Genomic DNA, 12705 nt, shown 5'->3' on the forward strand with positions numbered 1-12705 from the left:
TGTTAAAGCTCCTTTGGCACTAATTACAACTCAAGTCTTTTTGAGTATGATGCTACAAGCTTGCCACACCTATTTTTGGGCAGTTTCTCCCATTCTTCTTTGCAGGACCTCTCATGTTCCATCCGTTTGGATGAGGAGTGTCGGTGCACAGTCATTTTCAGATCTCTCCAGAGATGTGCAATAGGGTTCAAGTCCTGGGCTCTGGCTGGGCCACTCAAGGACATTCACAGAGTTGTCCTGTAGCCACTCCCTTGTTATCTTGGCTGTGTGCTTAGGGTCGTTGTCCTAATGGAAAATTAACCTTCGTCCCAGTCTGAGGTCCAGAGCGCTCTGGAACTCATTTTCCTCAGAGATGTAACTGTACATTGCAGCATTAATGTTTTCCCTTAATCCTGACTAGTCCCGCAGTTTTTGCTGCTGAAAAACATCCCCACAGCATGATGCTGCCACCACCATGCTTCACTGTAGGGATGGTATTGGCCAGGTGATGAGCGGTGCCTGGTTTCCTCTAGACACAACGCTTGCCATTCAGGCCAAAGAGTTCAATCTTTGTGTCATCAGATCAGAGAATTTTGTTTCTCAAAGTCTGAGAGTCATTCAGGTGCCTTTTGGCAACCTCCAGATGGGCTGTCATGTGCCTTTTACTGAGGCTTCAGTCTGGTCACTCTACCATACAGGCCAGATTGGTGGAGTGCTGCAGAGATGGTTGTTCTTCTGGAAGGTTCTCCTTTATCCACAGAGAAACACTGGAGCTCTGTCAGAGTGACCATTGGGTTCTTGATCACCTCCCTAACTAAGACCCTTCTCCCCCAATCGCTCAGTTTGGCCGGGCGACCCATTCTAGGAAGAGTCCTGTTGGTTCCAAACTTTTTTCATTTATGGATGATGCAAGTTATGTGCTCATTGTGACCTTCAGTGCTACAGAAATGTTTCTGTGAATATAGAAGAAAATAGAAGGCGTGTGGGCCTAGTGCATTATCCTTAACGAATGCCTTTAATAAGTAAAACAGGTAAGAATCATGCTCACAAACAAATGCTATAGTCATTGCATAGCATAAAATTCATCCGCTGATGTCCATGTAGAACTTGTCAACATCGCATAGGACTATCTTGCAGAAGCATAGGTTAATGCGTTTTGAGGTTTCCCTCTTCCTCAGAGGGCTCTGAAGAAGGGGGAAAACTAGAAACGCATTAGGCTATGCTTCTGCAAGATAGTCCTATGTAATGTTAATAAGTTCTACATGGACATCAGCGGATGAATTTTATATTATGCAATGACTATAGCATTTGTTTGTGAGTATGATTCTTACCTCTGTTTTACTTATCAAAGGCATTCGTTAAGGATAATGCACTAGGCCCACATGTCTTTTATTTTCTTCCATATTCCCAGTGTTATCGGACTTCCCCAGTCTTTGGAAGGCATCGGGGTGTGTGTTATCCACCCAGATGTGTCAGGAAAAAGCAGTAGGGCCGACTGCACAGCGTGTGAATGAATAGTGTGTTGTGGTATCTGAGAAATTTTTCTGTACCCTTCCTCAGATCTGTTCCTCGATACAATTCTGTCTCGGAGACTTTATTGCTTGATTTGTGCTCTGACATGCACGGTTAACTATGGGACCTTATATAGACAGGTGTGTGCCTTTCCAAATCATATCCAATCAACTGAATTTACCACAGGTGGACTCCAATCAAGTTGTAGAAACATCTCAAGGATGATCAGTGGAAATAGAATGCAGCTGAGCTCAATTCTGAGTGTCAAGGCAAAGGCTGTGAATACTTATTCACGTTGTCATTATGGGGTATTGTTTGTAGAATTTTGAGGAAAATAATTAATTTAATCCATTTTTGAATAAGGCTGTAACAACAAAATTTGGAAAAAGTGAAGCGCTGTGAATACTTTCCGGTTGCACTGTATTTTCACAAAGTGATAAAAGGAACCTATACTTAGGACACACAAGGGAAACTAACAACCTATACTTAGGACACACAAGGGAAACTAACAAAGGCTGCACACCTCTACCTTTGTGGTATTCCTACTCTTCTCTGATCTGCTGGTGGAGCCCTGAGGAAGACCAGAACTTCTGAGTATGGAGATATATGTACCCAGCATTCTGCAATAAACTGCGCAGTGTCTGGGAGACATGTTACCAGGTCTAAGCACTGTCACATGGGGCAAGGTGTGCCTACCTCCTAGGCAAATGACTTTCCAAAAGGGTAGATTTTAGGAGTAGGGTAAAGGAAAGAATCAGACACCTTGTGATGCTTTCCTGTTAATTTACCCTGTATGTTTAGACAAAATTAAAAAAAAGTACATCTCTACAATAAATGCACATTTCCTGTTTTCTGCCTTTTATAAAACCACTGCAAGCACAGAAAAATACCTGTTGATCTGGCTAGAATTCCAGTGAGCCCCTAACATCCTGTAGTGAGCTGACAACGCTGCTTCTGCTTCACTGACATCCCAATGCCTGAGTTTTCCTCTGCTGGACCACACAGTGGGGTTGATTTTTCTAAAACTGGAGAGTGCAAAATTCTGTTCAGGTCTGTATAGAAACCAATCAGCTTCCAGGTTTTATTGTCAAAGCCTAATTGGACAAGATATAGTTAGAAGCTGATTGTCTACCATGCAGAGCTGCACCACATTTTGCATTCTCCAGTTTTAGTAAATCAACCTCATAGTCTCCCCTTTATGTTATGAAGATGAAGTGAAGTTTGCTGTAGTCTGGGAGTGTAATCATTCTACATTCTCCTTTTGATTTACCAACAGCTACATAGTGTATTGGCCTACCTCAAAAACCAATTAATTTATATCCAGTCAGTTGTGCACTTGTACTACATAGTTGTTGGGTAATCTAAATGAGAATGCTCAATCAGGTTGTAAACTGCATGACCTAGTCATGGAAATTTGAAGCAGCAAGTATGTAAACCTGAAAATCACATCAAAAATGAATTTCAGTAAAATATTGCAAAAATAACTCCCTCAACATACACTACTATAAATGAAAGCGGAACTTTACCCACAACAATAAAAAATAACGTTTGTTTGCAAGGAACATACATTCCACATTAATAATAATGTTACCAAAATTAGTGTGTGCTGTAAATTGCCTCCAGCATTGCTCCTGTTTCTTTTTGCTGGAGGCTGCCATTTTGCTGAAGCCCAGAGCCCCTGAACAGCAGTAAATCACAAAGTGGAACTAAACCAATCGATTTAACCATTAAAAAAAAATGTACATTCCTGGAATGCCGAGATTGCTAGCTGTCACATTTGCTTGTTTCCTCAACCAAACCGTCAAACCATCAAATGGCTGGTGTCATAACTGATCACATGTGCAGCACCAATGCAGTTACAGATCAAACAGAAGCAGCTTTCTTTGCTGTAAAGGATAGGAGTGTTGAATTCCGCATTAAGGCTGTCAGCAGATTGGCCTCTGCAAATTTTTAAGTGCCTAAAAAATGCCTAAAAATAGAGAGCAACTGAGCATGTGCAGAGCAGAGTGAGACAGTGTATTACTGAATTTTAAACAGTAAAGGCACTTATTTTTAATGTTTTATATAGCTATACCTGCAAAAGGGGCCAATCTGAAGTGATCTAGCAGAACTTAATTTTCTGATTTAAGTTCCACTTTAAGTTAAAGTGGATGTAAACCCTCACATATACCCAGTGAAGTGAACAGCCTCAGATGATACACAGGGATGAAACAAATCTCCCTACATACGTTTTACATGTATATCTGCTGTCTTCAGCTTTATATATTTTTTAGAAAGTGCAGATCGTATTAGAATTTTCACTTCCTTATTCCACACTGTGAGAGAAGTCTCGGATTACAGTGGGAGACAGCTGAGGAGGAAAGGCACACACCCCCCTAGATAGGCAGAGACCTGCAGAGCTGTCCTGTGAGTAAAGCAGCCTTCTGCTAATCAATTTATAGCATCCTCCCTGACACAAATTTCAGGCTGGTTTTATCACCTGTCTGAGAACTTGTCAGAAGTTATCATGCTAATAACAGAAGAACGGAGCAGGAGAAAGCCCCGGGACTTCATGCTTTGGAGAGAGACAAGAAAACACTGCAGATATATGTGCTCAGCTCAAATTTCATGAATCAGGTTTACATCCACTTTAACAGCCTAAAGCCTCGTACACACGGTTTGATTGTTGGCCAACCGAACGTCTGATTTTTGTCAAAAGGGCTTGTGCCGGGATCTTGTCTTGCATACTAAAGGTACGCAAATTGTCGTTCGACAACACGAACATAGTGACTTACTACGAGGAATTTCAGCTCTTGATTCCGAGCATGCGTGTGTGTACTTTCGACTTGTGTGACGGATTTGTGTACTGACCATATGAAAATCAGACGTTGAGCCGTTGTCCACTGAAAATTTACTAGCCTGTCATCCAACCTTTGTTGACAGAAAATTGGACAACAGTTGTCAAAAGGAGCGTACTAATTGTAACAATTTAGGACAACAGTCTGTCAACAGACAATCCCCTTCCAACAATCGTACCGTGTGTACGAGGCTTTAAGCTGCCCATACATTAAAAACTGACCCCATTCTCCCATCGACACATTCAAGGGGAATCTTCCCCGCCGAGCTATTGTATTCTGACAGTGGGGTGACTGCTATCAGAATACTCTGATTAGAGTTGTTGTCTGTAGCCTGCAGTGCTGTTCCAGCAGCTAAAATCTGACAGGGTGGTTGTACAGAAGTCAATCAGTAGACTGATGAGACAATCTGAAATCTGATCCTTGTCTTCAGCAGGGCTAACAAGCCAAATGCTCATTTTTTTTTTTTGCTCATTTGTATAGCACTGGAGGGATCATAGAGCAGTACGATGAGAAGAATCCCTGTAATCCATATCTAAAACATACTGTAGATTTGCCATACCCTAGCAACATACCATATGTTATATTACATTTTAGCTATTATTTCACACCAGCACCACTATGTATTAATTTCTTTATCTGCTTGTTTCTACCAGGCATTACAAGAAACTCATTCTATTGATGTGCTTTATCTTTCCCACTGTGGTCCCTTGGTATTTCTGGGGTGAATCGCTTTACAATTCAATATATGTACCCTGTCTATTGCGCTATGCTTTGGTACTTAATGCAACATGGCTTGTGAACAGTGCAGCTCATATGTTTGGAAACCGACCATATGACAAGAACATCAACCCAAGGGAGAATCGATTTGTTGCTATAGGAGCAATTGGTAAGTATTTATTGTCTTTGATTATGAAGCTTTGTTAAATTTATAAATTAAATAAACTGTGAGCTGAAATGCAATTGTTACCTCTCAGAATACACTCACCAGCCACTTTATTAGGTACACCTTGCTAGTACCAGGTTGGACCTCCTTTTGCCATCAGAACTGCCTTAATTCTTCATGGCATAGATTCAACAAGGTGTTGGAAACATTCTTTAGACATTTTGGTCCATATTGACATGATAGCATCACGCAGTTGCTTCAGATTCATCGGCTGCACATACATGCTGCTATTCTCCCATTCCAACACATCCCAAAGGTGCTCTATTGGATTGAGATCTGGTGACTGTGGAGGCCATTGGAGTACAGTGAACTCATTGTCATGTTCAAGAAACCAGTTTGAGATGATTTGATCTTTGTGATATGGTGCATTATCTTGCTGGAAGTAGCCATCAGAAGATGTGTACACTGTAGTCATAAAGAGATGGACATGGTCAGCAACAATACTCAGGTAGGCCGTGGCATTTAAACAATGCTCTGTTGGCCCAATGTGTGCCAAGAAAATATCTCCCAATATTACACTACCACCATCAGCCGGAACCATTGATACAAGACAGGATGGATCCATGCTTTTTATGTTGTTTACACCGATTTCTGACCCTACCATCTGAATGTCGCAGCTGAAATCGAGACCCATCAGAGACCCAATGTTTTTCCAATCTTCTATTGTCCAATTTTGTTGAGCCTGTGCGAATTGTAGCCTCAGGTTCCTCTTCTTAGCTGACAGGAGTGGGACCCGGTGTGCTCTTCTGCTGCTGTAACCCATCTGCTTCAAGGTTCACTGTGTTGTGTATTCAGAGATGGTATTCTGCATACCTTGGTTCTAAGGAGTAGTTATGTGAGTTACTGTTGCATTTCTATCATCTCGAACCAGTCTGCCCTTTCTCCTCTGACATCAACAAGGCATTGTCATCCATGCAGCTGCCGCTCACTCTTTTTTGGGCCATTCTCTGTAAACCCTAGAGATGGTTGTGTGTGAAAATCCCAGTAGATCCACAGTTATTGAAATGCTCAGTCTGGCACCAACAACCATACCATGTTCAAAGTCACTTATGTCCCCTTTCTTCCCCTATTCTGATGCTTGGTTTGAACTTCAGCAAGTCGTCTTCACCATGCCTAGATGCCTTAATGCATTAAGTTACTGCCATGTGATTGGCTGATTAGCAATTTGTGTTACCAAGCAGTTGAACAGGTGTACCTAATAAAGTTGCCGGTAAGTGTATATTACCCAACACTATAGATATTATAGCATAGCATTTACTCATCAGTGCTATCAGAGCTCAATTTCATTGAAAATATGTACTGTACTTACACTTATGCTTAAGGGACAGGATCTTATTAGGTGAAAGTGATGTTGTAAACCTTACATTAAAAGTTTCACATACCTCAGTGATTTCCACAAAAAAGATCTTTTACACAAGGCTGTATTGTGACCTGTCTTTAACCATTATTAAGCCAATGATCTACTTTACACACGACTAAGGAGTCACAGCAAACAACAGTTCTCATTGAGATCACCATATGTTTTTTTATTTTTTATAATTTGTCATTTCTGACCAAAAATACTGAAATTTGTACATGTTAATACTCAAAACAATTTAAATAGTTCATTTTTAAATGTTATGATATTTTATGTTATACACAGTATAAACTTATATATTGAGTCAGACCAGCACTAATACATTCACTCCGTGTTAGGCAGTCTCCATCTCAATTGTTTTATACTATAAACTTGTAATATACTGTACAGTATATTGTATGTGTGGCTCTGTGCTGCTACTTAAGCTATGCACAGTTCAAATCTGGGCCGATTGAGCAGGAACAGGCTGAGATTCGAGCCACGTATGGGCGGGCTGATTGTACCCAAGGTGATCGATTGATCTACTTGGGTACAATCAGCTTGTTAGATCTTTCATGCAATTATTGCCAGTGGCTATAGCCGCTAGCAATAATTACTTTGTGTTCTCCCTGCTGGGACGGCTCCCTGCTCCCCCCTGCCCCCCGCCAGGAGAACACAGTAGCTTCGTGGAAGGATTTACCCCATCGGCACTTACTGACCCATGGTTGTAGGAAAGAAAAACTCTCCATCTATGACCGGTGTTCTGTCAAATAGTGCCTCCCATCGAAAAATGCCTGCGATGGGTCAGCGCATGTGCAGTACCAAACGTCACTCCAGCTGATATGTTGATCAGCTGGCAGGACCTGAACACAGCGCATGCGCAGATCGTCTGCACCATTATCCGACGATATGCAAACAGCAGAGGGAGAACGTGCTTGTCAGATTATGCCTCGCTGTTGTGTGTTTTGTGTGTTGCAGGGCGGCTTCAGTGTGTTGAATGGCGGGTTTTGCCTGTGTCTAAGGGCATATTGCAACACACACAATACCTGCCATTCAACACACTGAAGCCGCTGCGCAACAGCGAGGCATAATCTGACAAGTACGTTCTCCCTCCGCTGCTTGCATATCGTCGGATATTGCAGCAGACGATCTGCGCATGCGCTGTGTTCAGGTCCTGCCAGCTGATCAACATATCAGCTGGAGTGATGTTTGGTACTGCGTATGCGCTAACCCATTTGAGGCATTTTTCGACTGGAGGCACTATCCGACAGAACACTGGCTTTACCTGAAAGAAAATGCTGCTTTTGGTGTTATCAGATTTCCGCTTACTTTTCTGTGTTTCTTTTGGAGAAGAGACTAGACTTATAATTGCATTCCATTCAACCCATGACCTCGGTTCCCAGACCATGTTTGCTTAGTTATCAGTTCCTGTATCACTTGTTCCTCTAATCTTTGCTGCTATACAGTAGCCATACAAATCCAAAGTAGTTGTTGATTTTAATGATTCTTGTACAAACATTTCCACTATAGGCAGCTCATTCACACTGGATGCCTTTTTCCAATGCAACCAAAATTGGTCACAGAAAAAAGTACAGTGTTCAGAGGGGATTGTTCATGTCTGAGTGTGGTATTGCAGTGCATTGAAAAAAGTCATGCAACTATTTTGGCACATTAAAGTATAAATAAAGGCCATTTTTTTGTTTTGGATAGAGTGAAGAGGGAAATGAACACTTCTCAGGTTTTTCCACTTCCTGTGCCCATTAGGGGGATTCACTGTTTATATTTGTCCTGTTTACCGTTATCCTCTGTTAACCACTTGCCGACTGGCTCACGCCCATATACATCGGCAAAGTGGCGTGGGTGCGCAAAACGACGCTATTGGCGGCTAGCAAGCGATCGACCAACGCGGGAGTGGGTTCTGCGGACTCGGTGGCCCACGATCGTGACATGGAGAGGCAGAACGGGGAGATGCCTATGTAAACAAGGCATTTCCCTGTTCTGCCTAGCAACATGACAGGGATCTATTGCTCCCAATGATCTCTGTCATGTTCTAGTGAGCCCATTCCCCTTACAGTTAGAACACACTTAACACCTTGATCGCCCCCTAGTGTTTAACCCCTTCCCTGCCATTGACATTTACACAGTAATCAGTGCATTTTTATAGCACTGATTGCTGTATAAATGCCCATGGTCCCAAAATAGTGTCAAAAGTGTCCAATCTGTCTGCCGCAATGTCGCAGTCATGATAAAAATCGCAGATCGCCACCATTACTAATAAAAAAATTAATTTATAATAAAAATGCCATAAATCTATCCCCTATTTTGTAGACACGATAACTTTTGCGCAAACTTTTGTTTTTTTTTTTTACCAAAAATTTTTAGAAGAATAGATATTGGCCTAAACTTGGAGGAAGAAATTGATTTTTTTATATTTTTTGGGGGGATATTTATTATAGCAAAAAGTAAAAAATATTATTTTTTTTTTCAAAATTGTCGTTTTTTTTTGTTTATAGAGCAAAAAATAAAAACCTGCAGAGGTGATCAAATACCACTAAAAGAAAGCTCTGTTTGTGGGAAAAAAAGGACGTCAATTTTGTTTGGTTACAACGTCGCACGACCGTGCAATTGTCAGTTAAAGCGACGCAGTGCCGTATCGCAAAAAAGGGCTTGATCAGGAAGGGGGTAAATCCTTCCGGGGCCGAAGTGGTTAAACAGATTTTACTATCAAATTACATGTTCTGCTCTGGTTTGGATTCATTATTATTATATATTTAACCACTTGCCTACCAGGCTCTTACACCCCCTTCCTCCCCAAGCCATTTTTCAGCTTTCAGTGCTGTCGCAATTTGAATGACAATTGCGCGGTCGTGCTACACTGTACCCAAACACATTTTTTATCATTTTCTTCACAGAAATAGAGCTTTCTTTTGGTGGTATTTAATCACTGCTGTTTTTTTTATTTTTTTACAAAAAAAAAGACCAAAAGTTTTGAAAAAAATTTTATTTACTTTTTTTCTGTCAGTAAATTTTGTAACTAAGTAATTTTTCGCCTTCACTGATGTGCGCTGATGAGGCGGCACTGATAGGCTGAACTGGTGGGCATTGATGAGGTGACACTGATGAGGAGGCACTAATATGCTGCACTTATGGGCACTGATAGGTGGCACTGATATGCTGCACTGATATGTGGCACTGATGGGCACTGTTAGGTGGCACTGATGGGCACTAATAGGCGGCACTGATAGGCGACACTGCTGGGTACTGATAGGCGGCACTGGTGGGCATGGATAGGCGGCACTGATGGGCATTAATGGGTGGCACTGATGGCCGACACTGGTGGGCATTGATCGACAGCAGTGATGGGCAGCACTGATAGGCGGCACTGATTGCCAGCACTGACTGACATCACTAATGGGCACTGATTGGTGGCACTTGTGGGAACTGATTGCTGCCACTGGTGGGCACTGATTGCTGGCATTGGTGGGCACTGTATGGTGACACTATTTTACTATACTGTAATCAGGTCACTGATGATCAGTGCCCTGATTACATTCCTACATGTCCCCCTGCGTGGAGATGCCGCTGATCGGCTCTCCTTGCCACATACTCTGTCAGTGTGAGGCGAGGAGCACCGATTACCAGAACTTCCTTGTTTACATGTGACTGGCTGTTATTGGACACAGCCGATCACATGGTTAAAGAGCCGCGGACACGGCTCTTTACAGAGATCAGGGTCAGAACAAGAGCCGTCCCGCCGCAATTTGACGGTGGGCGGCAACTAGTTAAAGAATAACAACCAAGTACCTTACATGACCTGTGTGGTTTCCATTATATGAATATATGAATGTGATCTGTGCGAGGTGCGTATGTGGAGCGAGCAGCTTCAAAAGGACCCACACACATAAGGCTGCATTCATCTGATGCAAAAAAATATGGATAAACAGCGCATATATATATGTGTGTGAACTTTGGAATAACAAGGACCTAACAGCAACTGCCACAAAGGTACTAAACCTCACAACGTAAATAATGGTATATAAACAGTGCTTATGACAAAGAAAGGGGTAAAACATTGTAACCCTGATGTTGATCTGGGATATTCAGGATATGCGACCATGCTCAAAAAATGGGAAGAAAGAGAAAGGACTAATAGTGAAGTACTGTAGGTAATGTGAAGAGTTGCAAAATCCAAGATACAATATCTAGTTTTAACAGGCATCAGTACAGACATCCATGAATGCCACTGATCAGTGTGCGTTCCATGGAGGGCACAAGTAGCATCAGTGGTTAGACAAAACCGGAAGTGCGTCAACACGTTTCGCACCTCCACCAGGGCATCATCAAGGACATCACATCCGGTTTCAGAAGATCTAATTTATATGCAGGGAGCTGCATAACTCCACCCGCAACAGCCAATCTAAAGCGACACCTAAAGTAATTGGTCACTTTAGATTGGCTGTTGTGGGTAAAGTTATGCAGCTCCCTGCATATAAATTAGATCTTCTGAAACCGGGTGTGAGGAGGGGAGAAACGCGTTGATGCACCTCCAGTTTTGTCTAACCACTGATGCTACTGGGGCTTCAGGGCACACAACCCCTTGGAGAGTATATAGGATGAATTGTATTTGTGCATATTTCTTTTTGTCTTCCATGTGATGCATTGTATGTATCTTTGTTATATGTTAATGACATATGTTTTTTACTCTATATCATTAAAAGATATGTTTTATTATTGAGTTGGTGATCTGTCAAAGTCTCATACAGGGGGTTACTTTTTCCTTGTACTGATGCTACTTCCGCCGTTGTTGGAACGCACAGCAGCGTTCTTGGATGTTTGTACTGATGCCTGTTTAAACTAGATATTGTGTAAGTGTTGCCTTGGATTTCACGATTCTTCACATTACCTACAGTACTTCACTATTAGTCCTTTCTCTTTCTCCCGGCTTTTTGAGCATGGTCGTGTATCCTGAATATCCCAGAACAACTGTTGAAGAGGTTTCTTGACATATCCATTCATCATATACCAGATCTTATTGATCACAGCGTTTTTGACCCCAGATTGCAAAGCTGAGGGTCCATGAATTTTGGTGAGTGGGGTCACAAGAGGGGAGTGTGGCACACGGCACCAGATATCTCCTTGGAGCACATATGCACTTTATTTGGAGCACTTATCACTTTGATTATTGAATATGTTTATATATTCACCATTATCTTGAATGTTTTGCCCCTTTATTCCTCACTTGTTTTTCTAATTATCCTATAAGCGCTGTTTATATACCATTATTTGCATTCATTTGATACTTATGAATTTAAAAGGTTTCTGAGAACTAATCAGCTGTCCAGATTGCGTTAATGACTGTAGAATAATTTAACCACTTGCTGACTGCCCGCCGTCGTTGTACATCGGCTGTTTGAAGAGGAATATCGTTGTTATGGCAGCAGCTAGCTGCCATAACCCTGGTATTCTCTTCAAGAGCGGGCAGTCGGGTTTCAGATAAAAGTGGTCTCTGTGGTGCATTCGCTGCAAGATCACTTTTATCAGTGGCGGGAGAGGGCCCCGCCGTGTTCGGGTGCCCTCCGCCACTTACCGGAGCCGCCGGCAGCGGCGGAGGCAATCTGATCCTTTTCCGCGTGTGGTATGGAGCTGAGTGAGGGGAAGATGGCCCCCACCCAGCTCCATACCATTGCAGGGCTAAAGTGACGTCAAAACATCACTTCTGCCTATAGCTCTTAAAGGGACATTTTTAAAAAAATTATTTTATTATTTATTTTATTTTTATTTTTTATTGCATTTTAGTGTAAATATGAGATCTGAGGTCTTTTTGACATTTAAGAGGTCCTGTCATGCTTTTTTTCTATTACATTCCTTGTAATAGAATTTTTTTTTTTTCAAAAGAACAGTGTAAAAATAAAAAGTAAAATAAATAAAAAATAAAAATACATTTTTAACGCGACCCGCCGAGCTTGCGCGCAGAAGCGAACGCATACGTAAGTAGCACCTATGTAAACGGTGTTCAAACCACACGCGAGGTATTGCCACGATCATTAGAGCGAGAGCAATAATTCTAGCCATAGATCTGCTCTGTAACTCAAAACATG

The 12705-nt window shown here is 41.9% G+C and overlaps 1 protein-coding gene across 2 annotated transcripts in view; it reads left to right on the forward strand.

Moving 5' to 3' along the window:
* LOC141106129 (acyl-CoA desaturase-like) overlaps window positions 1–12705 on the forward strand; it is an 83807-nt gene that overhangs the window by 61126 nt on the left and 9976 nt on the right. For both annotated transcript variants that reach the window (XM_073596579.1, XM_073596578.1), the window contains exon 5: window positions 4982–5214. In XM_073596579.1, coding sequence (XP_073452680.1) covers window positions 4982–5214 — 233 coding nt within the window. The remainder of the gene's footprint in view (window positions 1–4981; window positions 5215–12705) is intronic.

This window comes from Aquarana catesbeiana, linkage group LG08, assembly GCF_042186555.1.
Source record: "Aquarana catesbeiana isolate 2022-GZ linkage group LG08, ASM4218655v1, whole genome shotgun sequence".
Classification (NCBI taxonomy): domain Eukaryota; kingdom Metazoa; phylum Chordata; class Amphibia; order Anura; family Ranidae; genus Aquarana; species Aquarana catesbeiana.